The sequence below is a fragment of the Diceros bicornis genome, chromosome 1, assembly GCF_020826845.1.
Source record: "Diceros bicornis minor isolate mBicDic1 chromosome 1, mDicBic1.mat.cur, whole genome shotgun sequence".
NCBI classification, from domain to species: Eukaryota; Metazoa; Chordata; class Mammalia; order Perissodactyla; family Rhinocerotidae; genus Diceros; species Diceros bicornis.
In genome coordinates this window covers 22,093,948-22,118,188 of record NC_080740.1, presented here as the reverse complement: position 1 = coordinate 22,118,188, position 24,241 = coordinate 22,093,948, and the positions used below count along the sequence as shown (strand labels likewise).

Sequence of the window (24,241 nt, the reverse complement as noted above, 5' to 3'; positions counted from 1 at the left end):
TGAGTCACCCTTCTTCCAGGTCTCTGATTCCCCTCGACTCCCTGGCATCCTCCAAACACTGAGAATGAGGGCAGGTTCCCTTCTGTCATCTCATGCCAGTTTATGTTTTCTGTTTTGGACTCAGAGGGAATTTTTGTTGTCAACTGTATCTCCAGTGAGCTCTTTCTCTATGTTCAATGCGTTTTCCCACATAGCCTCCCTTTCCTCAGCCTTCAGGAGCCCAGTGGCCTCATCCTTCCTCCTTTTATCAACATTTGTTTAAGGCCTACTGTGCCAGATGATGAAGATGTGAAAGGCCTCTAAATACACAGAGAGTTTGCCATCACAGACCTTAAAGTATAAAGGAAGAGACAGAAAAAAAGAACAAATCAACAAATAAATAATTACAAGCATGGTAAAAGCTATGGAGAAAAAGGCAATTTTCAACAAAAGAGAATAATATGGAGAGAAGATATCATTTAAATAAGTTTTCAAAGGAGGGCTCTCTGAGGAAGTGACAGTTCAGCTGTGTGAAAATCCAGGGAGGAGAGAGTTGTGAGCTAAGAGAACAGCACGATGGATGTCCTGAGGTGCACAGAAGCTTGGCATTTTTGAGGCACTAACAAAAGGAGGCCAAAGGGGCCAGGAGATGCTGAGCCAGTGGAGATAGTATAAGAAGATTAGAAGGGAGGCAGGCAAGTCATATTCCGTAGGACGTTGTGGGCTATGGGAAGAGTCTTTGTTTTATTTTCAGTGCCATGTGAAGACCCATCTGACATGTAATAGGTCAATAATCACCATCAAAACTTGCTTTCAAGAAAGGATTTGGAATGTTTTCATGTTAAACTAAAGTCACTGGTGGGAGTTAATATGTTACCTCTCTCAGTAGAAGTGGGTTTTTATTTTAATAGGTACCAAAACTTTTAATTAAAAGAATAAATTACCTACGGCAAAATGAAATGAATCAGCAGAACTCATGGAGATTGGAACACGAAGACCCCATTATCTTTGAAATGACATATTTGAGTAAAACAGGTTCTACCTTGGAAAATAATTTGGCACAGAATTAAATTCAAATTGTGAAAAATTAATGAGCTTTAAAATATTATTAGGCTGTATTTATTTATTATTTACACCAGTACCCCACTTACTCAACTTTGACTAGACTGATCACAGCTGGTAACCATGAAGTAAGGAAAATGGTTCTCAGTAGCTAAAGAAGATGTCACAAAGCCCGTGTACTAATCTTATGCAGCACTCCACTAATTATGTCATAGAAAATCTCCCCCCTGCCTCTGCAGAGCATTTGATTCCAATCAGAAAATATATATATATATTTATATTTATAAATATATATGTGTATGTATGTGTGTGTGTATATATATACATATATATATATTTACAGGAAGCTACTAAAATCAGGAACTTTAACAGTGAACAATAATGACAGTCTTGCAACAACAGTAGAGAACAGAAAACGTAAAAAGTGGTGGCAAGAGTTTTGAAGATTTATCAGCCTGGGCCCATTTGTTCTGGGGAAGCAGCTTCGGGAAGCAGCTTCAGGAATCTCACTAGCGCCTGAGGAGGTCAGTGTTTGTATAGCTGTGCTTTATTGATTTAATTTTCATAGTGACAACCCTGACACATGGAGGTAATGTTGAGTCATGCTATAGACAGTCTGTTTTAGAAACTGGGGAAAAGTGAAAAATATTGTAGAAGAATTTCTTTCTGGAACGATTATATAAAATCAGGAGCTTAAGTGGCAGGCTTTGTTAACTCAATCAACAAATATTCAGGACAGCTTACCACAAGTTCGAGTAGCAGAGAGGCAAAAATCCTACCCTCACAGAGCTGACATACGAGTGTCAGTACATAGAAGGTGTTTAGAGCCAGATGATGGGATGAAATCGCCCAGCTCTGGATCTGGCATGCTCGCTTTCTGTGGAGTGTATGTAATCACATCACTGGCTGATGTTGGTCAGGGAGGCCACCATTAAGTTGCCCGTATTTGCACCTTAAAGAGTAGTACCACAGGCAAGACACTCCTCAGTTGTTACAACTAAGTAGCATATGTATTATCTGCTTATTCTGGTTTGATCTCTTCAAGTGAAACTTTTTAAATTACTAGAACCATGATGTCAAGGTTTATTATTTGTATCTTCTTATAAACAACTCGATCTTATTTCCAGAATGTATTTATAGTTTGCCTAGAATGAAAGTCACCTATTGGTCATTCTCTTTATTTATAGTGGCACATAATTACTGAGAATGAGGATTACATGAGTAATTTTTTCATCTAAAATTTCTCTTCTATAAGAAAGAATTTTCCACTTCTGTTCATCCTTTACAGAAGAAGTTGGAGACAGCTTTTCCCTGCAGTTGAGCCGGGCCAGAGCCGCGTCCAGGACGCACTGCAGGATGGGCTGCCTGAGACCCCGCCTGTTCTCTTCTGGTTGTATTTCAGTTGTTCAGGCTCTAGGGTTGGCTCTCTTGCCATATCCTTGTGTTATTAGTTAACATGTATTATGGCCATATGCTTGTATTGTTATTTTTTTAATATCTTTATTTCAATCTACTCACTTTTTAGCCTAAATTTACTTAGAAAGGACAATCTATATCACGATCACAAATAGAAAATTAGCATCAATTGTCATAAATAGAGGATACCAATAAAATACATGCTCTGTTGCTTGCCAAAACCTCTGAGCCAAATGCTTGCTTTCACTTTGTTGGCAAAAGAGATTAACAGGATTTTTAAAAGCATACTAGCACCAAACTGAGCCATTCTTCTTGATGGTTATCAGAAGGGTAGAAAACGGAATACACCTCTCTTTGAGATTCAGTACTACTTAATTCAGGGGATGGTGAAGCACCTAAAATAGTTTCAGTTGCCATTGGTGAAACGCTTGGGAAATAGGGGAATTTTTCAAAGAAACAATGTTTGTTTTGTTTACCAAGGAAGGCGACTGGATCTTCCAGTGGTTTGTGTGTCCGTTAGGCTCCTCGTAGAGCTGGGTGCAGAATAGACACCTGGTAATTGCCAGCTTGATGTCTACAACCACGACTGCACCCCTGCCTCTGCCAGACATCCACAAAATTGCTTCTTTGGTTACAAGAATTAGGGAGTGGTGAGATGGCTGAACTCCTGGCAATAAAATCATAGTGCAAAGACTATTGACAGTGAATCACCAACATCTGTTTTACGTTATAATGACGTAAAAGTAGTAATGTAGCATTTTTAAAGTGGAGTTAACTTTGGACCTAGGTTCAAATCCAAGCTTAGAAACTCACTAGTTTCAGACCTGGGCCAGGTTATTCCATCTCTCTGGCTTTGGTTTCCTTGTCTGGAATATGGGTCTGATAATACCTTTCTCACTGGGATGTTATCAGGATTAATGAGGTAACATATATAATATGCCTGTCACATAGTAGGGACTCAATAATTTGGAGCTCTTTTTGAGGATAACACATAGATAGGCTACAATCATTCTAAGGCCTTATCTTATATTACAGTTGAGACAGAAAAAATTACATTTGGAGAATGAGGCAAAGTCAAAAAATCATTTCAATGAATACAAATTAGAGAGAAATCGTGAGGAAATTATGCAAGCATTCTAAATCAAAAATCCTGTTCAGTAGAACTAACAAGGCTAGCATGCATTGGTTTGTTTTTGTCTTGATTCATCTGGATGATTTCCTAAATTCTTCTCTCTTTTGCAGCGTGGATACAGCTCTAGTGTCAGCAACAGACGCACCACTTTGCCCATCTTGTTTCAAGGATGCTTCTGCACATTGAAGGATTATTTTTAGATTTAAGGTTTTTACTTGATGCCAAAGCATTTCTTCTGATTAGATCAATATACCAAAATTTTTGACTGAGTCTAGTTACCTGAAAGGTCAACGAATCATACCCCACATACACTTTGGAAACAATTACACGTGCAGACCTCAGCTAAACATTGTCCACTGGGAGCAGCTCAGACTGTCATGGTCAATAGAAAAACCACACTTGGATCTCCTCCAACAGTGCTTTATGGTGATGCCCCAAATACCTCCTGTAGCTACATTCACGCATTATTGTGATATACTTGAGATTGTCATTTTCCTTTTTACATTGTTCCACTCTTGATTTCATAAAGAAATTCTATTCCCTTAAACAGAATTAAAATTCAGTTTCCTTTACTTACAGTCCTCTCTACGAGCATTCTGTTAAACTTTACCACACATAGGTAGTGGTAAAATAAAGTTAATCTGGAAAATAATTTTGTAGACCAATATAAATCTTATTGCTTATATATTTTCCTTAAATACAATTAATAACTCTGCCTGAGTCAATGCCAATAGGATTCAAAATTGAATTTCTGTATACACATTGTGGTGAAAATGAAAAGAAAAACAAGTATTCAACTGGCACTTTTTAATATATATTTTATTATTTTTTATTGAGGTAACATTGGTAACATTATATAAGTTTCAAGTGTACATCACTATATTTTGACTTCTGTATAGACTACACCATGTTTACCACCAAAAGTCTAGTTGCCATCTGTCACTGTACACATGTGCCCCTTTACCCTTTTTGCCCTCCTCCCACCCCGTTTTCCCTCTAGTAACCACCAATCTGTTCTCTGGTATCTATGTGTTTGTTTATCTTCCACATATGAGTGAAATCATATGTTATTTGTCTTTCTCTGACTTATTTTGCTTAGCATAACACCCTCAAGGTCGATCCATGTTGTTGCAAATGGCAAGATTTCATCTTTTTTTATGACTAATTGTGTATATATACCACATTGTGTATATATACCACATCTTCTTTATCCATTCATCCATCAATGGGCACTTAGGTTGTTTCCAAGTCTTGGCTATTGTGAATAATACTGTAATGAACACAGGGATGCATATATCTTTTCAAATTACTGTTTTCATGTTCTTTGTATAAATACCTGGAAGTGGGATAGCTGGATCATATGGTATTTCTATTTTTAATTTTTTGAGGACTCTCCATACTGTTTTTCATAGTGGCTGCACCAATTTACACTGCCACCAGCGTCAACTGACATTTTTAAATAGCTGTTTTTGCTGCGTTTGAGATTCAGAAACAATGACTTTGAGGACCTTTCATCATTCTTTGCAGGCTTATTTTTCTGTATTCATTCTTCTTTAAGTGAAATAAACAGTTCTTTTCCCTTATAATTGTTGAGGGTTATGTTTGTTCATTGGTTGAAGTCATTCCTTAGCTACTTGGAATTTCTGTGACAGGATTTTTAAAAAGGCATCAACTTCCTCACTTTCTTCCATTTATTCTTTCATTCAACAGACATTTATTAAGAACTAGGTAGTGGTAAGCACAGGGTTAGATTCTTGGAGGTAATATGTGGATGGTAGGTGGTACACAAAGATGTATAAGACTAGGTCCCTGCCTTCAAGGGGTGTACAATCTAAGATTATATAGAATTCATGCAAGCAATTAAATATATACCACAGAAGTAAATGATAGATGCACTAGAGTGCTTCAGGGAGAGAGTAGAAGAATCAGAGGAGAGGACACAGGTCAGATCTTGGAGGATGAGCAGAATGTCAGTAAATGAAGATGGTGTAGAAGGAAGGAATCCTAGCCAGAGAGAATTTTCTTAATATGAACTCATTTAATTCAGTCTGATTCAACCATCAATTACTGAGCAACTGCTGAGAATAAGATACTTGACACCTGTATTTATTTTACCAGAGATAAAAATATGAATATGAAATAATCCCTGTCCATAAGAATGACCAGTCCAGGAGGTCCAGCATCCAAATAATAGAAGTCCTAGGAAGACAGAACAAGGAATATTGATGGCAAAGAAATGAGTTTTCATATTGTCCTTCAGATTTCCTGAAGGACATGAGTTTCCAGATTGAAAGATACACTAAATTTCCAGCACAGTGGATGAAAATAGACTCACATGAAGGTGCGTCACTGTGAAATTTTATAACACTGGGGATAATTTAAAAAAGAAAATTTAAGACTCCCAGAAAGAAAGTAAAGAAAACAGAAATCATAATGACTTTGAACTTCTCAAGAAAATTGGCAGCAGTAGGATATTGAAGCAATGTTTACAATATTCCAAGGAAAATTATTTTTCCAACATGGAATTATACATCCAACTAAATTCTTAGTTAAATGTGAGGGCACATTTACGGCATTTTCAGATGTGTACTGTTTTTCAGGATTCTATTAAAAGAAATGCTCTATAAAAACAAGGGAAAATATCAAAAGGGCAGAAGATAGAGGATCCAGGAAATTGGCTCCAACTCAAGAGGGTGGTAAAGAGAATCCTAGATAATGATGAAGGAGCACAAAGGTGCACCAGGCGTGGAGAGAAACCGGCCCAGACAGGCCAGGCCAGAAGGTACTGGGAGAATGTGCCCAGGAAGATGAGATTGATGGATTAGTTGATGCATCTGAACAAAACAAGAGGAGATTTAGACAAATGGGTGAGAATTTAGAGATGAATTGGTGATAAACATATAGAAAACTAAGCAAAGAACACACACGACAAAGTGTATAAGAAGTGAAAGTAATCATAGCAAACAATGTGCCTCGGGGGTGAATAGACTTTACACAGTCTAATCATGTAAACACCCAATAACGTGTTTAAATAGGATTGTGATATAACTATACAAGACAGAAGTTATTGTGCATAGCTGGAGTGCAACGGTGGTTAAAGAGAGCCAGATACTTTTAAGCTAGATAATGCCTAAAACTGAAAAGCGTCAAGAAAAAGTAAAATAATGTTATTTAGAGATATGGAAATAAAATGAAGGTAAAATACTGAAAGCTAAGGCAGCAGAAAGGGTTGTCTTGGAGGAGCTAGAAATGGGATAGACTGAGGAGTGCAGAACATTGTTGTTTTTCATAGCAAACCTAGGAGAAGTAGCTGATCTAACTATATGGATAATTTGATACAAATAAAATACCAGTTATTTTTAAAGGTGCTATTTTTCTTCACAATTTATCAGGGAGTCTAGGTCTAGGGGTTGCATTGTTTAAACGGCATATGATCCAATTAAGCAGTGAACAGAAATGACTTTGAAGGTCTCTGTTGGTCTACCTTATTGATCAGTGGTATGAGCTTTGTGTCCCAGTGTCTTAGACCAGAGTCCTCCCTCATGTGACTATGACAACCTGGGTGAGCTCTAGATATTTAGAGTTTCTGGGTTGATCTTCCCAAAAGGGATTAAACCCACCAAGAACTTCGAGAGTTTAAGCACTGACAGAAACACATCCAGACATTCACAGCTTGTTCTGATCTGAAAAGGCAGCAAGCAGCAGAAGCATCTACATAGTTCCAAGAATTCATATAAAGATATAACAGTCAAGAGAGGGCAGAGAAACTGTATTTGGAATTTGGTAAAAGCGTAGTAAGCATTTGTTGAATGAATGAATGAATGAAATATAGCAAGTTGCTTAATAGACTGCTGACAGGCTGGTCTGCCTATGCCAGAGTAAAACATTCGGTTACTTGCTTTCACTTCTCCTTTAAATCCAGCCAGGCAAGAACAGAAACAAAGTCAACAGCCCAAGGGACATAATTAGAAACATTTTATGCACAAATTTCCTTTTCCATTTAGAGTTAAACCTAGGTCTTTAAGATTTATAGCCCACACACCTGTAAATACACTTTCTGTAAGACATCCAGCTTGGCAATGAGTAGAGAAATGGTTCTCAAATCGGCTTTCTTTATAAGGGCACTCCAATTCCACAAAAATGCTCGAGACAGATGCCCTGACCTGGTTCCTGGTCCCTCATCTCTGCTCAGCCAGAATGGCCCTGGTTTGATCTTTCTTTGCATACGAGAGTTCCATCCAAAACGACATCTCTACCACTTAAAATGTTTGACAACCGCTGATGTGGGAATGTGCTGTTCTAGCAGAGCAGTGTTCCATTTCCTGTTGCATATTTTCTGGAGAGATTGGAAAGGATATGGGGTCTCACCACACAATGGGCAGCATTTGAGCCAATTCGATTAGAATCTCAAAGGACAGGGGCCCTCAGCTGACATCTGGGTTTTATATATATGTGCCATGTGTGTGCACGCACGTGCGAACATACCCCGCCCCCCCCACCCCGAGCAGGCACCAGTGGATAAAATATATCTTTATTTTTCTGTAAATAAATGTAATTTCTATCATAAATCCACATTTCTTTCTAAAACCAGAAAACTTGATCAAATTTTCCCGAGTAAACTCAGTAAAATTAGTGCTTGCTTATTTTAATCTCAAACTCAGGCAATTTGAAGGTCCTGCCCTTCTCTATTTTCTCCCCTGAATGACATTTAAATTCCAAAGAGGGCTTGTGCATGTGTATGTGTGTGTGTGTGTGTTGTGTATACGGTCAGTTGGCATTCTTTGTTCTCTGCTGGCATTAGTTGTTATTTAAATTGTCTGGCCTACCCTTTGGAAATTGATCCTTATGCTCACTACTTCTGCTACTGACTGAGGTCCTAACATGTGCTCAAGCCTCTGCGAGTCCACTGGTGTTCTCAGCCACTTCCAAGCTCCCTTGGGGCTGCACACTTATAGCTGTCACCATATTACTCGAAGACTGAGAGAAACTCAAAGGGGTATCTCCTGCTTTCTCATGTCTTAGCTCGTTTTATTTTATTCCTCACTTGCCACTGTCTTGTGAAACACATATGCAAGGCTGCTGCCACCCTGAATTCTCAAATGGGAATCAGGCATTATTCCTCTCTCTCCAGGTCTATTATTTAGCCAACATGCACCAGAATGATCATTTGGATTGATTGGACATCTCTTCTAATTGGCCAATCCTTGTGCTATTTTGGTTGTTAAACACTTAGAATGGTGACTCTACTCTCCAATCCCCAAGAAGATGGAAAGCTCGGTCACCCCTTCCCTCTCCTAGACATTGGTCTGATAGGGACAGGAGCTGAAGTCCCCCGCCCATATTCCAATGTTGATTTTTCTTCAAGATAACTCTTTTTCTCGTTAGCCTAGGCAAACTTTAACGAGTCTCCAGGATAGAGCACTGTGACTCTTCATCTATTCTCTTTCCACTTTATTGTATATGGCACAAACTTTATGTTTGATTTCTTTCAGGGCTTGGCCTCTTACAGCTCAAAAGAAACTGGATCTTGAATACCAATACCCTTGTCTTTATAAATTACCTTCTCTGCAGTGAGGTTTAAATTTTATTTTTAGAGATTCAAAAATTAGTCTGCTTATTTTCTTTTTGTGTTCTTGGCATAAAACCCCCACATCCTCTCTGAAGCAATGCCTGCTGCTGAGTGAATAGGAGAGGAGGTTGGGGAACACTGGGGGCTAATATCTCAGAATTTCATCCTGCCACACCCATAAGAGTGATGGGCCTGTCCAGTCCTTCCTTTTTTCAAACACAGAAGAAAGCCCAGAAATTACAGAGAAGCAACTGGCCATGGCATCCTTCAAAGTCTGTTAATGGTAGAGCAGTTTGTAATGTAACCTAGGGTCATGAGAAAACAATTCTTGTACCATAATGAAGTCGGGTTAACAATGGGAAGACGGGTTTCTTATGTAGACCCAATGAGGGGTTTTGGCAGGGAGGTAATCCTAGGAGTACTTTGATATTCTTTATACACTTAAAACTATTTTGCAATTCCAAATAGAATCTTAACACCCCTCACCCCAACCCTGGCTTCATATACACCAATGGGACCTGAGCTCATCTTCCTCAGAACCCAGCATCAAAAAAAGGCAGAAAACATAATGCCTGAGATCTGTAAAAAAAATGCAGGAGGCTGAGGAAATTTATAAGACAAAGACTGAAATGGGAACTTGAGGATTACAGAGTATGAAGACGAATGTTCCCAAAATAGAGAGAAGAGTGGAATTTTGGGTGAAGAGATGGAGTTTAAAAGAGGACTGGACTCTAAGAAGTAGAGAGGAAAGGTAAGGTTGAAGAAACAGAAGCAATTCGAAGTGACAGCCCTTGGAAGTCTAGTGAGAATTCAAAAGGGACCCATTGCGTGTCTGGGCAGAGGCCAGTTCTCTTCTGCAAGGCAAGCAGGTAAGAGAGCTATGCAAAGCCTTTGTTTTTCAATCCTCACCAACCTCACACTGCATATTTTGAATTTACCACCAAATATCTGTATGTATGCTCAGTCTAGGAACCAGTGGCCAAAATGGTTCTTTAAGGGGGAAGGGAAGAGTTTCCTTCTTCCATGGACATTGGTAAATGTCTTCATTGTGGAGCTCAGGTCTATCCAGAAGAATGGGGAAACTGATAACACTGTCTAGTACCCCAGTGCAACCTCCTGGGAGAGCTAGAGGCATACTCCTTCAGACTTCAAAAAAGAGAATTTCTTTTCTTTTCTTTTTTTTTTTTTTTTTTGCCGGGAAAGAGTCAGGCTAAGCTAACATCTGTTGCCAATCTTCCTCTTTTTTTTTTCCTCCCCAAAACCCCAGTACATGGTTTTATATTGTAGTTGTAGGTCCTTCTAGTTCTTCTATGTGGACCACTGCCATAGCATGGCTACTGACAGACGAGTGGTTTGGTTCTGTGCCCAGGAACAGAACCCAGGCCGCCGAAGCAGAGCGTGCTGAACTAGGCCATCAGGGCTGGCTCAAAAAAGAGAATTTTGTATAGGTGATGGATACATGTCTCTTTTTATTTTACAGAAATCGAATCATGTATTATAAACTTTTCTTGTTAATTCTATAAAATAGGCTGTGCCCAAACTTTCTTATGGAGAGCCACTAAAAAAACATAAATGGAAGAGTCCCACAATTCACGTGTAGAATAAAGTAAATCACATAAGTGTGTCACAATAAGCATTTCTGGACCCAGAATCTGGACAAAGCTAGATGTCGGGATTGCTGAGCTGTAGAATTATTACCTTACATGGTAAAATAAGTTGTTTCTGAGCAATGAACAGCCTAGAAAGCAGAAAAGAAAACAAGCCTGACCACACCTTGCCCTGGGCCTCTCAGACTTGTCAGATTTCTCACTTGCTCAAGCTGAGCGAAGAAGGAGAGGAATGCCAGTGGCTACGCTTGGTCAGAGGCATCCTTGTCAATACTGTTCTCATACCCTGTTGATGTTCAATACAGCTTGTGAACAGAGCTCATTGGTGCCTGTGAGTTCTATTTCTGCCATTTTTGAACCCGCTTACAGTCTTCTCAAATTTGGGCCAAAGACACTGTGACCTTGGGCAAATTGCTCAATCTCTCTAAGCCTTAGTTTCCTCATCTATATAATGGATAGTAACAGTAGCTTCTTTATAAAATTTTTTTGTGAGATTACATGAAAAAATCCACTAGGATACTTAGCAGAAGGGTGAGGACAGAGAAAGTGCTTTGTTAGCTACTATTATTAATGTTATTAACCTGTCATTTTCCCATGGAAATGGACATATTTCCATGTCAATGGCTATTCCTTGGCATAATTTTTATTGACTGAATAGTTTTCCATTGTATGAGTGGTTTATTTAACTAATCAGATATTGGGGGTCATTTAGATTGTGTCTATTTGCTTGGCTATTATACTTCCAGGTAAAGTAGGCTGATTAAATATGCGTCTACATTCACTCCCTCCCAAAACCCCTCAAAAACTACCGTGAAGGAATTTTTTAAGGGCATAAACACATTGAATGAGGAGAACAGGAGTGGAAGTAATAATAATAAAATTATGGAAGCCGAAAAGCAAATAATTTAGCAGACCCAAGAAAATGGAATCTTAAGCCAGAAGCAGGGAAAGAAAGCTAAGAACTACCTCTTTCTACGTCTCAGAATTCCCCTAAAGCTTAGGAATTGGTGCACCAAATGGCTCTGGAAGCTGGGATGAAAAGAGATGCTAAAATAAAAAGGATGACTTGAAAGTCTGTTTCAGAATCAGCCATTCCTCTGGATCCCCTCATCACTCTCCACTGCGGGTCATCCACTCGTTTGCCACCCTCGCCAAAGATGGGAGGTTCTTCCCCTGAGAGAGTAAAGCAGGGATTCACCAGGGACGCAGGCACCGTTCAAGGTAGGGATTTCATAGGGAACTAAGTGAGGCACCACGGATGCTGACTTCCCCTCTGGCAGTCAGCCCCTCTCCCTCTAGATTGGAGGCTGGGGAGTCTTCTCTGTGGGACCTGACCAACCCAAAAGGAAAGACTTAGAGACTCTGTATTGGAGTTTTCTCAACTCGACTATCCAGGTAGATCATCCTATAGCAAAGTTTGCAGTTGTCAGTCCCCACTGAAATGATCCAAACTTCCAAATCAGCCTTTCCTTGCTTCACTTTTAAATGAGATCTAGCAACCAAAGACCACCAGAGATCTGAGGAAGGCCTCTGCCATCACAGAGGCAGCTGAAACCAAACATGAAAAAACAACTCAGTGGGCTGAACACGGTCGGAGGGGGACTTCAAAAAAGCAAAATACTGGGATGAATATTCTCCAAGACATGAGAAAATATTGCAGCCATGAGAGAAGAACAGGGACAAATAAAAAGGAACATTCACAAAACAAAAAAGATCTCTTGGAAATTAACAATATGATGGCAAAAATTAAAATGAAAAACTCAGTAGAAGGACTGGAATATAAATCAATAAATATTGCCCAGAAACCACAGGAAAAAGAAAAAGGATTGTAAATGACAGAGAAAAGATAGTTTTTACTATTATAGGCAATAATTTGGTGAAAATATTTGAAAGAAAGAGATTTTAAATTATATAGACCAGCAGATTTTGTAGCATAGATAAAATCAGAAAAGAATTCAATTTCTAAAAGATCTTTAAACTTTAAAATATAGAAAACAGGAAAAGTTTATTCCTAAGTGCTAGAACATTTAAGCATACAGCAAGTACTAGAACTCTATTAGTGATCTTTCTAAATTAAACAAGCTTTATGCCTAGGACCAACAAAGTGAAAAATCTGTCACATGAAGTTTATTGGCAAATTATGATCTCAGTGCACCTATTTTCAATGAGAATTGAAAAGGCTTAAACCAGAAATGCACACCAGTGCACAGAATACCCTCTTTATGCCAATCTCTCCAGCTCGTCTTGAAGAGCTCCAGAAAGGGGTAGGCAGGTGAATGAACTCTCAACTCCTGTGCCTGCTTCTATGACTCTGATTCAGCCAATAGAAACTGTTGACCAGCAGACTTAACTTGCTTTCTACCTTCATTCCTTACGTTGCTAAGCTTATTTGGAATGTCCTTGAGGTTCTATACGTTATTCAACGCTGAGAGTATTTTGACAAGATCAAGTATACCCCAGCAAAATGCAACAGAAAACTGACACAATTAAGAAGAAATCCTAGACCTAATATTTCACTTTCCCTAAAATAGGCAGGAATTGAGAACTTTGGTACTCAGTAGAATCACTAGCATGCTCTATGCCACACCAATTCAATCCTAATCTCTGGGAGGGTGTAGGGCCATGGCACCAGCGTTGTTTAAAAGCTGCTCATGGTTCTAATGTGCAGCAAGAATTGACAATCACTGATAATCAAATCTATAATTTGGGCTAAAAAACACTTTGAAGCCTGTGCTTTGGATGGGCTATTGATATTTCTTTAAAAGCTGGTAATTGCAAAATATCTGCTTTCTTTGAAGCTTATAGATACAGTGCCCAAATAGATGACAACACCTTTTAAGTTTAAGTGGTTTCCTCTCTGGCACTTGGCTCTCTTCTCTAGTTTCCTAGCACGTAGGTACAATAAATTAGGGGTTGGGGTGGATAGTGAGGATTGATAACGTCTTTCTTAGAGTTCCCGGCTGACATGAAGCAAAAGATCAATATAAGATTGTTATTGGATTGTAAGGATAATGATTCTATATCTCATTATGTATCTTTCTAGGAAAGACTTTAAAACTTACTGTCAGGCATTAAATTTGGGTATAACATTAATAAGCTCCGGAAACAAACATGGGTTATTTTACTCTTTGTGCGAGGGCCAGAGCCCTACAGCAATGTGTGAGCAAATGATCACCCTAACCTAATGATTATCTTCCTAATTGGCTGCAGGGAAATTACATATATATTTTTTCTTTGAGTAATTACTCTGTATTTTTCCCCCAGGTTCAGTGGCATTTTCTCTAAAGAGATAATAATAGAGCTAGCCTAATAGTGGAAAATAACCTCAGGCAGTCTACTTGAAATGCTAAAAAAAAAAAAAAAGAAGAAGAAGAAGAAGAAAGAAATGAGAAGATAGAGGAGAAGAAGAGGATGAAGAGGAGGCTGATGATGATGACAACAACAAAGAAGAAGGAAGAGGGCCAGGAGGAGGAGGTGGAGGTGGGGGAGAGGAGAGAGGAGCACTAGGGTAGGAGCCAACGCTAGTTAAGGGCCTTCCACAGTTTCTTATGACTTCCAAGGGTACTTGTTAAAGTTTGCAGATTCCTAGGCCCACACTATCCCAGAATTAGAATCAGGAGGAGGGATGCTTTGGAATTTGCATTTCAAACAAGCACCCCAGGTGAGTTTTATGCATAATAAACTGTTTGAAAATTATTGGCCTACAGTAGGCTGGGTAGTGATGCCAAGGATGCTGGCCAATTTAACTCATTTATTTTTCAAGCTTCCAGTCTTACCAAAGCAAGAAAGGGTAATAATATCTTAAGATAATATAAACCCAAGGACATAGTGCTTCTGGAATTAATCTCAAACCGTGGGCAGTTCTCTTTGATGCAAAGCCAAGAAAGTGACAAGAGCACACAGACCAATAGTCATGACAGCTAGCCTTTACTGAGCGCTTATCGTGTGCCGAGCCCTCTTCTAAGTGATTTACATGATTTGGTCACCTTCAGCTCTCATAAAGAGTAGTCAGTATTATTTCCCCTACTTCACAGATGAGGAAGCTAAAGCTTCAGGTTAAATAAATTGTGCTAATTTATGCTAGTAAGGGGCAGAGAGGACTCACCCTCAACCGCTCAAACTTTAAACATCAAACTATTCCATGCAAATGAAGATAGAAGTGCGGCATGCCTGAGTTCTAGTTTTAGCTCTGTCAGACGAATTATGCAAACTCTGGTGGCCTCACCTGCCTGTGACTTAGGTGATTTGTCTGCGAAATGGGAAAGGTAATAATGCTGTAGTGAGAAGCCAGTAGATGTGAAATCCTTGTGAAAAGTACAAAGTACAATATAAATGCTAGTTATCATTATACTCCTATAATCATGGCACACGTGGGCCAGATCTAAATCTTCCCACATGAAGTTAGAAAACGGAAATGAAGTAATTGTGCTACTATTCAATCACACAGGTAGAATCACAGGCTGGTTCTAATATCAGGAGGACAAGGTGGAGGGGTAAATAAGTTTTTTAAAAAGGTGCCCCATTTGACTATTTTCTCTGTGTAACTCAAGATCTGACCAGCACTCTCAATGTTGACTGCTGGACACACTGACTCATGCTTTCACACAATTCAGTTCCAGTATACTTAACAATATCAAGTCAACATAGTACCCTATTTTCCTAAGGTGCCATTTTAGGAGAATGTGCCATTTTAGGTGCCATTTTAGGAGCAACCCTCTAGGTCTATTCACTACCTTTAACTCAGTTACTGTTTATCCTCCACTATGAAATCAAACGCCAAGTGCTCAAAGAGGAAGGATCTAATACCCAAAGTCAAATGGGTGAAGTCAGCTGTGCAAGCCCTGGGTGAATTACTTCACTATTCTGCATTTCAGTGAACCGAAGCTAATCAAATCTGTCCGGCTCTCTCAGCAGGCTTATGGGAAAAATCAACCTAGAATATGCAAGACTATGATAGAAAGAAATAAAAGAGGAAGGGAACTAGTGAGTAGGAAAGAGGAGAGAGATATGAGAATCGGGTACCAGAGCTAGGCAGGTTTAAGCTCTGAAGTCATCTCCCCATCCAACGTGCATCCACAACAACACAACCTCCTCCTCATTGGAAAAACACTTTTACAACAAACTGTGGTGTATCCAGGGTGCCATTTTCTCAATAAAGATAACTATCATTTACTTGCAATGTTGTAGGTATGTTATACATAATAATTGCATCAGGTAAGTTACTATTATAGCCCCATTTTACAAATGAGGAAACTAAAGCAAAGAAGGGTCAAAAATACGTGCAAACATCCTCAGCTAACAAGTGGCAGAAACGGGATTCAACCTAGGCATTCTGGCTCCAACATCTGCTCTTATCTCTGTGCTTACTGCTTTTCAAATAGGGTCTACCTAGAGTTTGGGCCCAGTTTGTCAAATGGTGTCAGTTTTCCAGTCCACTCTCGACTAACCTTTCAAATAAAATTGAGGCCACTGTCTCTGCTTTCCAGCAACAGAGCACCAGGAAAGGAGAAACTGGATCACCAGCCGCTGCCCCCCACAAAATACTTTCTCGCACCCATTTTTTCCCAGCCTTCCCTATGCCAAATCCCCACATTTCTCTACATGGAGGCATGGCCCCACGCTAGATTCCTGATTAATCTGGCCTGGAAAGTCAGAAGAACATGAGTAGCCTTAAATTGACCACTTCACTTCCTAACATCCCTCCCACTCCCCACACACAAGTCCCTCTCTTTCTCAAGCTCACGGGCTGGGAAGGAACTCTTGCTGACTGTTGGTTTCTGCCTGGGACGTAACAACACAGACCTGGCCAAAACACGTTTGCTTCAGGTATTGGACCCGCTGGTCTTTGCCTCTTTCTTGCTGTGAGTAAAGAGCTGTAGCTACAGCGCGGCCAGGTCTGAACAGTGTAGGAAAGAGTCTGCAGGAGGCTCTAGAGGAAGGGTTGCAGCTAGAAGTGCTCAGAGGAGATAGGCAGATACCATAACAGAATGGAGTAAGTCAGGCATAAGAGAAACTAGTCTCCAAACAGGATTCCCTTTGCTATATTTTGTTTTCCCACTTTGGATAGAGCTAAGGATACCTATACTCTACCGTAAGAAAAAAACAGTGGGGGTAAACATAATTGCAGAAATTGATACTTTGCTTCAGTGTCTGAGAATGGTGGGAATAACTGTTGCTATAAGGGAACTCAGACCCATATTTCCCAGTTTTTAAAAGCCAGAAAACCAGATTTTTATTAGACATCTCCCGAGTTGAAGTGTCAGAAGCAAATTTAGAATTTTTAAAGTAATGTGCTGTGGACCGATTCTGCTGTCATAGATTTGTTTTCTCTTGCAGTTGGTGGTGGCTAAAGAGGCCCAGAGATAGGTAGCTGAGAACTGAGTTGTCTGTGCTGGGGTGGGAAGCAGCTTAAGTCCTCCCTCCCGAGCATCAGCTGTTGGATTGGTCATCTCCAGGCTTTCTTTCCAGCAGGACCCCTGAGGGATAAACACAATGGGCCGAAGCTAACTTTACCTTTATTCTCATCTCCCTGTAGTGAATGCTGGAGTTAATCTGCTTGTTGTTTAAATAAATGTAATGCTTGAAGGACTGCATTGAAGCTGTGGTAAACAGCCAAGGAAAAGCAGGCCTCAAACAATTGTCTATAATCACTGTTAAAAGAGTGGGCCAACCTTGATCCCAGATATGACAAGCAAGAAGTGCAATCAGGGGCCGGCCTGGTGGCGCAAGCAGTTAAGTGCGCTCGCTCCACCGCGGCGGCTGGGGTTCCCCGATTCGGATCCCGGGCTCGCACCGACGCACCGCTTGTCGAGCCGTGCTGTGGCGGCATCCCATATGATGGACGAATGAGGAAGATGGGCACGGATGTTAGCTGAGGGCCAGTCTTCCTCAGAAAAAAGAGGAGGATTGGCATCAGATGTTAGCTCAGGGCTGATCTTCCTCACCAAAAAAAAAAGAAATGCAATCAGTAGAACTGAAAAGCAATCTCCTGACATGTGGAATAATAAGTAGTGAGGGTCATAAACACAAATGTCCATGGAAGTGAAATTATTTTCATTTTCTCCAAAAAATATAAATTTGGATATTATTAATATACTGTGGTTCTTCTCATCATAACTTCTACCATTATTTTTGCATTGAAATATCCTTTCTCAAATAATAACTTTATAGTGGAGAATAACCTGGCCAATGCCACCTTAACCAAGTTATCAGAGATAGCATCACTAGTAATTAGACATACGGATATCCATACCTCCTCATACAAGGCAGTAAAAATGGCATAACATCGCTTCTTGCTTAAAAATGCATGCCTCTAATCTAATCATGAGAAAACTTGAAGAAGGTCTGTAGATTAGTTAATGGTATTGTACCAATATTAACATCCTGGTTTAGCTAATTATACTATAGATATATAAGATGTAAACCTTTGGGAAAGCTGAGTGAAGAGTATACAAGAGCTCTGTGTACTGTTTTCGCAACTTTTTGTAAATCTAAACTTATTTCAAAATAAAGAGTTAGTAAAAGAAATTATCTTTTTTTATAACCCTAGCCCTAAGTCTACTTAAAACAATTTTAAAGGATTTAAATCTATTACATGCTGTATTTATATCTTTTTGTCTAAACTAATTCAGCATTGATATTTGCTTTTAAATGTTGAATGATGCTTAAATGCATCAACTGCAGGAGAGATAATATTCAGAATGAGACAATATAGATTGTCAACGTCTATTCTTTTACTTGTTTTCTGCCTGCTGAAGGGCATGGTGATTGTTGTTAATGTTTCTAAATACTCTTTAGATGCAGACCTCCACCCCATCCTTCCTTTGGGGAATTGCTCTTTCCTTATTGGAAAGACTGAAATAATGATGTGGCTGCAAGTCATGGTAAAGCTAATACCCTCCTCCCACTTTTAAACACAAGGTTGGCCACATGGCCTACATCTGACCAATCACAATACTAAACTTTCCTGGCTACAGTGATTGGTCCAGGGTGAACATATTGGCCAAGCCTAGCACCTAGAGTTCTTCTCTGGGGCTTTCATATTTCATGGAAAGGAGGTCCTCTTTTTCTCCTTGTATTATGAACCGGAAAGCTGTGATCCCAGAAGTACCGATAGTCGTGTACTTCACCTTGTGGAAGACCCTGAGAAATGAGAGCTACAAAGATGTAGAAGCTGAGAAATGAGGAGAAAGAGAGAGAGAATGAAAGAGAGAACGCTCGCTAATGCTATTTAAGTCTCTAGGTCCAGTGTCCTTGGCCAGCTCTATATTTCTTTTTTTATGCTTTAATTATATAAGCCAATAAATTTCCTTTTTCTTGCTTAATCTAGTTTTAGTTAGGATACAGCTCTTTGTCTTTTGAAACCAAAATAATTTTGATTTACCCAAGATGACTTTTGTTTTGATAGATGAAAGTGTTATATATATCAGATTATACTGTTTATACCACTACTACTTGGGGCTAACTCAAGAGGAGGGGACAGGTAATATGGGTAAATTTCCATTTAAGAATAAATTCATTCTCAAAGGGAGACACTTGAACCAGTGTCAAAGATCACTGAGGAATACGAGAAAGCAGAACAAGGATCAGTGCTGAAAGACAGGAGACGGTCAAAAATTCTCAGTTTCAAGAATGAAAAGAAGATAAACTCCATGGACTAGATCAGTGGACTATCATTAATTTTAGAACACATTATTAAAAATTTGGTTTGTATTACTCACAAAATAAATATTGATCACTAGCACCCAGCATGACATAGAGCGGGTAGTACTAATGCCAGCAAGAGTCAATCCTATAACCACTATATATCTGGACTTTAGCATATCATGTGACAAGGTCTTTCTGCGATCCTTTTGAACAGGCACTGGTGAGGTAAATTAGTAACCGTTTCTAAAGATAATGATTATTAGATCAATTAGCTTATAGGGAAGTTTCTGGTGGCTCTATCTTCTGTCTGTCTTCGTAAATCTTTTTATTAATCACCTGAATGAAGACACCAATTGACAGCTGACTGCATTTGTACATAGCATGAAGCTAGGAACAAATCATTAGATGATAAAATCAAGATTCCAAACATCTCGAGAGGCTGAAATTCAGCAGGGAAAAAATTAGTCTTACACTTAGCCCCCTGCCTCCAAAAACACAGACAACAAAAACATAAAAACTGTACAAGTCAGGGTGGAAATGTGACTTAATAGCAGCGTATGTGACTACAAATCAATTTCTAGCAGGCTATTAGTTTAATAAGAAAAAAATAAAGCTAACTCAATTTTAGGCTATAGTGGCAGAAGGATTGTTTGCAAAAAGAGATGAAATTCTTGCTCTAATCAGCACGGGTTTGGCCAACTATCGTACATTTAATTCTGGGTGTTTATTATAAACATGTTTGTGTATATATATATATATGTTATATATAAACATAAAAATTCATGTTTATATATAAACATATATTTAAAAGTATGTTAAAAAGATCCTGTCCAAACAAGAGTAACCAGGATGCAAAAATCATTAAAAAGATTGGAGATGTTTAACTTGACTTTGCTTTTCATTCTCTTACCTCCATTTTTATAGATCAGAGCTTCCCAACTGGTGGAATTATAGATGCCCCTCAAGATAGTTGGTCTTCTCATCCTTTGGGGAGGCCAGGCAAGTAGCTTGATCCTGGGCTTCTGGGAAAAGATCCATAGCATGGCTTAACAAGTGGTGCGTCGGTGCACGCTGGGGATCCAAACCGGCAAACCCCGGGCCACCGCAGCGGAGGGCACGCACTTAATTTGAAGATTGTGATTAAAATGTTTTAATTAGAAATGATATATAGGCTTTCAAGCATAAAACTTGAGATAAAAAGCTATATTGATGGAAGTAGATTCATATTTCTCAATTTAAAGTTATCAATTTGATTTTAATATATTCCCCCAAATATTATATTTTTTTTCAAAATTGTGTCATATAAAGAAAATGTAATGAATCTCTTTACCAAGTCCCATACAGATGTCCCCAAATTTCCTCCAGTTTGCCCCAGTGTGCCATACAAATATCGTTATTTTCTATGTTGAGAAACCACTGCTATAGGTAGATTTGCCTCTATAATATGTTCTGTTACCAAATATCTTCTGGTTTAACTGCAGACTAATTAATTACAGACTTGTCTTAATATATAGTTACTGTTACCCAAAGGAAGGAGATAAGTCTACATAACAACTGGAAAGTGTTAAACCTAAGTTATTTCCTCACTCCTTCTCCTATGCCTCTTGAAAATCTTGGAATACTATGCTGGAGAGCTAGAAATTTTTTTTTATTGACCTAAATGGTTACACAGTGTTCACTTTGTGATAAATCACTGAGCACATTGTTTTGTGCACGTTAGTGTACATATTTTATTTCACAGTAACAAAAAGATTAAAAAATTTGTTTTCTAAGACTAAAGAGATATGGTGATCTATAGATCTCTGAACATCTTCTTACTTCCTGCTCGTATCAGCCTTGCTCTTATTACTCTCCAGGAAAACTTAATAAATGATTAACTGCATCATTAACTGGGCAGTTGGGAGCAATCATGAAAGGCACAACACTTACTTGATAATTCATAATAGAAACACAGTCCTCTTCGGTTTCTGAATTATCCTGTTTTCTATATAAATTAATCAGATGGATCAAATGCTATTAAAACTTAAGGGTGATAATTGGCTTTTCTAATTCATGATATAAAATATGACACTGATGGGCCTGGAGGTTATTACTATGATCCACATAGCAGGATAGGGCTAGCTTTTGATATGAGAAAGTTAAGATGGATTCCACATCTAGTTGCACCCCTAGCCTTGGCAAACATTCATTTCTTCTGCATCCTGGAAATTTGTGGCAAATAAGGTCCATCAGATAAAATTCAGACAATTTCAGAATAAATTACTGATACATATATATATCAGTAAAATACTAAGTATATATATACACTTTAGACAGGGATATTATTTTTTTACTGTGAGAATTTAGTTTGCCCTATTAAGTATACCAACCAAATGTTTGTTCCAGGCTGGTAAGGTGCTCCATTTAAGACAAATGTCTCATTAATGAGACACTGACTTCATTGTCAACACTCCGCCAAACTGATTTACTTGAACAATAATAAGAAAGGGGCAAACGCGTTCCTGCTCTAACCATACCTACCATTATGAAACATTTGTCATGAGTTTCTTTTGCCTTGCTAGCATATAGTTAGCATCTGTCTGCTGTGAGAATGAAACCCCCTAGACAGCTTGAGGACACGACTCAGGCTGAAGCATGAAGGGAAAAGAAGATAGTTCACTCAGCCATCAATACATACACATGTGAATTTACAGAGCAGGCAGAAGAGCTATCAATCTGAGCCTATTCCACAACATCTCATGTGAGCGTTACTCACATTACTGTGATATCCTTAACTGCATCACATGGCTTATTAACATTGGCATTTGTTTTTGTTAAGAAGCTTTATGTTTAAAGAAATTATCCATCTAGTCCACATTTCTGCAAACATGGAGGCAAATGAAGAAGCAGAACTATTCAGCCTCATCCTCCACCAAGCCCCAGTCTCATTTGCTTCCTGTAAAGAATATCTCTTGCTTACTTTCTCCACAGGCTCATATGTCTTCTCTATCTTATCCCTTTTCTTCTCTCTTTCTCTAGAATAGGCTGCGCCCTCCGGCGGCTGGGAGCTTAAAAAAAGAAAACACCTTTCGCAGACGAGATTTTTAATCCCTTGCAATTTTACTTTTGGGCTGAGTCCAATGCGTTCCCTGGAGCTCAGTGCAAGTAGTCACGATCATGAACCCAACCACACTTACCCCGCTGTGGTCAATTTCCTATTTTTCTATTTAAAGGAGGGGAAAGGTACAGGCCAAAAGAGAAACAGCTTGGTTCTGGCCAGTTGCAGAAGGGCAGCAGCCCTGAGGGCTCAGAAGGGCTGGCACCTCTGGCCACGGGCGCATGTGGCGCTGTCCATTCCACGGTGCTGAATACTACACACCAGGGCATTTCCCGCCAATTTCAACCCCTCAGGATAGGAATAGGCTCAGTCACCACAAACTGAACTCATTTCCCTCCGGGGGAAGGGGGGAGGTTCATTTAGACGTTTGTTTATTCTCTTTCCATGGGAAAACATTCTTCCACAAAGACACATTGTGCATTTTATGGGAAAGTAATGGCACAGTTTCAGTTCAACACCAAAGTGAAGTGCTCTACTGAACGAAAAATGGAGAGTTCAGAGTTAATGAAATCTGCTCTTTCTCTCCCTGAGTCAATGAAATGGCATTTGGGTCCCAAGTCTCCCTTGTTGATGAATAAAGAGAATTTATTTTCTGTTTTAAAAAATCATGTAATTAATCATTTTTATGATAAGCACTGTAAAAGAGGTGATACCAGGCTCTGCAATATCTGGAATAGAATTTTAGATATTGTTTTACTGAGGTTGAGAAACAGAGGAGAGAAGGAAGTAAACTTGTTAACTGAGGTGGTTTGAATTGTTAAAATATATTTTTTAAACTATTTGCTTTAACATTATCTTCCAGACATGCTCATTTTCTTAGGCAATTTAGGTCAGAATCTGGGCAGTAGAAGCCTCCCTCCTCTCTGCCCTCCCAGACTCTGTCCGATTTGAAAGACTTAAGATAACCCTGTTCTTCAGAGCAGGTGCTAATATCCACAAGGCCATTCTAAGAATCCTCCTCCCTCCTCCCCCCACCACGAGATAATCAAATAAATATAAAGAAAAGGGACAGAAGGTAGGGAAAGTGTGCTGCACTCCCAGTTTTGGGGAACACTTCTCTTTGAGAAGTGAAGGTGTTTCTCACGGCTACGGAATTTACAGACAGGGAGCAGACTTAACTGATCCCAGCAAACGGTTCCTTCCTTTTCTTAATCCCTCGCTGCTTATTTTAGCCGCTTCTCCACCCCGCCGGGAATACCATCCAGATCTTAGTCCAGGTAGATCTGACGTCAAGAGATGGCTTTCGTCGATTTGACGTGTAAACACTCATTTCCATTCCGGCTCCGAAGGGCTGGGGCTCCACTCAGCCGGGAGACCGAGGCGCTGCACTGAGCGCTCGCCGCCGCCCAGCCTCTCCTCGAGTGCCTATCTCTTAGCAGGACAACCGGGAGTGAGAAGTGGTCCAGATCCCGAGGGTGGAAAGGGCGAGTCTTTCTGGCTTCTCTCCTATCTTGCCTCTTTCCCCAATCTCCTTCCCACTAGTGTGCGAGCGAGTGTGTGAGCCATGGAGCAAAGAGCCTGGACTCTGCAGTGTACTGCTTTCGCTCTCTTTTGCGCTTGGTGTGCACTGAACAGTGTAAAAGCAAAGAGGCAGTTTGTGAATGAATGGGCGGCGGAGATCCCCGGGGGACCGGAGGCAGCCTCGGCCATAGCCGAGGAGCTGGGCTATGACCTTTTGGGTCAGGTAAGAGTTTGCACTTTCAGGAAACTTTCAGGGGCCCGAGGGGACTGGC

General features: G+C 39.6%; 1 protein-coding gene across 2 annotated transcripts in view; it reads left to right on the top strand.

Annotated features, from left to right (window-relative positions):
* Positions 1–23,807: 23,807 nt before the first annotated feature.
* Positions 23,808–24,241, top strand: part of PCSK1 (proprotein convertase subtilisin/kexin type 1) — a 44,221-nt gene continuing 43,787 nt past the window's right edge. For both annotated transcript variants that reach the window (XM_058533827.1, XM_058533733.1), the window contains exon 1: positions 23,808–24,192. In XM_058533827.1, coding sequence (XP_058389810.1) covers positions 24,013–24,192 — 180 coding nt within the window. In that variant the 5' untranslated portion in view covers positions 23,808–24,012. The remainder of the gene's footprint in view (positions 24,193–24,241) is intronic.